This window comes from Hipposideros armiger, unplaced genomic scaffold, assembly GCF_001890085.2.
Source record: "Hipposideros armiger isolate ML-2016 unplaced genomic scaffold, ASM189008v1 scaffold_8, whole genome shotgun sequence".
NCBI lineage: Eukaryota > Metazoa > Chordata > Mammalia > Chiroptera > Hipposideridae > Hipposideros > Hipposideros armiger.
In genome coordinates, this window is record NW_017731358.1 from 3,956,699 (window position 1) to 3,958,194 (window position 1,496).

Below are 1,496 nucleotides of genomic sequence, written 5' to 3' on the forward strand. Positions count from 1 at the left end.
CTCTTTGGGAAATTATTTTGGGGCAGTGTCCAGGGACATTGGGATTCCTGTGGCCCCAAAGAACTGTTAGCCTAAAGCCTGCAGAAGATAATGAGAGGCAAAAAAACTTATAAATTTTACAACTGAAGAAAGTTTGAGGCATTTGTAGAACATATATGTGTCTACAGCCATTTCTAAAACTATGCAGTTAACTTCCTGATATTTCTTGGACTTTTCACTGACTTTGGCATTTTCTGATCTTTTTGAAACAGTGATCACATGGAAAATGTATACGGCTACTTAATGAAGTACACCAACCTTGTCACTGGGTGGCAATACAGGTAAGTGTGATTATTCTATGTCTTATTGCTCTTTCAGGAGACAGAAGCGGGGTGATAATTGTATATTCTGATATTACTTCAGCATAAACATGGCTGGGAAACCTTTCAGGGAAGGATTTACCATGTTTTCTACAGTCTGATGACTTTCTTCTCTTTTTGAGAGGATGGGAGGAGTTGACATCTGTCCAAATTCAGCCTCCAAATGCCTCAGAATTTGCTGCTGTTTTAGGATTAGAATCGCTCGTTTACTTGAATAGGGCTTATTAAATACTTGCAGTGGTTTGGCTCTTAGGGTGGTTTGGAAGCAGCAAGCAGATTTGTGTTAGGTGCCTGTTTTGTACAGTATTCTCAAAACTTCTCTGGGTTTAAATAACCAGCCAAAGGTCAATGGGCATTCAGTAAATATCAAAGCTAGCTGTCTTAAATACTTTGTAGAATTGGCACTTGTGGAGCAGAAGGATTAAACTTTTGTTTTTTTATTAGGGTAAAACATACATAACATAAAATTTATCATTTTAACCATTTGTTATGAGTGTGCAGTTCAGTGACTTTAAATACATTCACATATTGTGCAACCATCACCATTGTCCATCTCCAGAACATTTTGTGTCTTCTCAGACTGAAACTTCTGTACCTATTATATAACAATCCCCATGTTACTCTCCCCCAGTCCTTGGCAGCCACTATTCTACTTTGTATATCTATGAATTTGACTACTCTATAAACCTTATATAAGTGGAATCATACAATATTTGTTCTTTTGTGACTGGCTTATTTCACTTAGCATAATATCTTCAAGGTTCATCCATATTGCAGCATGTGTCAGATTTTCTTTTTAAGGCTGAATAACATTCCATTGTATGTACATACCACATTTTATTTACCCATTTATTTGGACATTTGGATTGCTTTTACCTTTTGGCTGTTGTGAATAATGCCGCTGTGAATATTGCTGTGCAAATATTTGTTCGAGTCTCAGCTTTCACTTCTTTTCTGTATATACTCGGAAGTGGAATTGCTGGATCATATGCTAATTCTGTGTTTAACTTTTGGTACCTCCATACCATTTTCCATAGTGGCTGCACCATTTTACATTACCACCAACAGTGCACAAGAGTTCCAATTTCTCCACATCCTTACCAATGCTTGTTGTTTTCTATTTTGACCTTTTTTTTT

General features: G+C 36.7%; 1 protein-coding gene across 1 annotated transcript in view; it reads left to right on the top strand.

The window, feature by feature from the left end:
• The window catches only part of OSBPL11 (oxysterol binding protein like 11), a 117,211-nt gene that overhangs the window by 34,440 nt on the left and 81,275 nt on the right, over window positions 1-1,496 (top strand). The window contains exon 2 of the mRNA XM_019650883.1: window positions 252-320. Coding sequence (XP_019506428.1) covers window positions 252-320 — 69 coding nt within the window. The remainder of the gene's footprint in view (window positions 1-251; window positions 321-1,496) is intronic.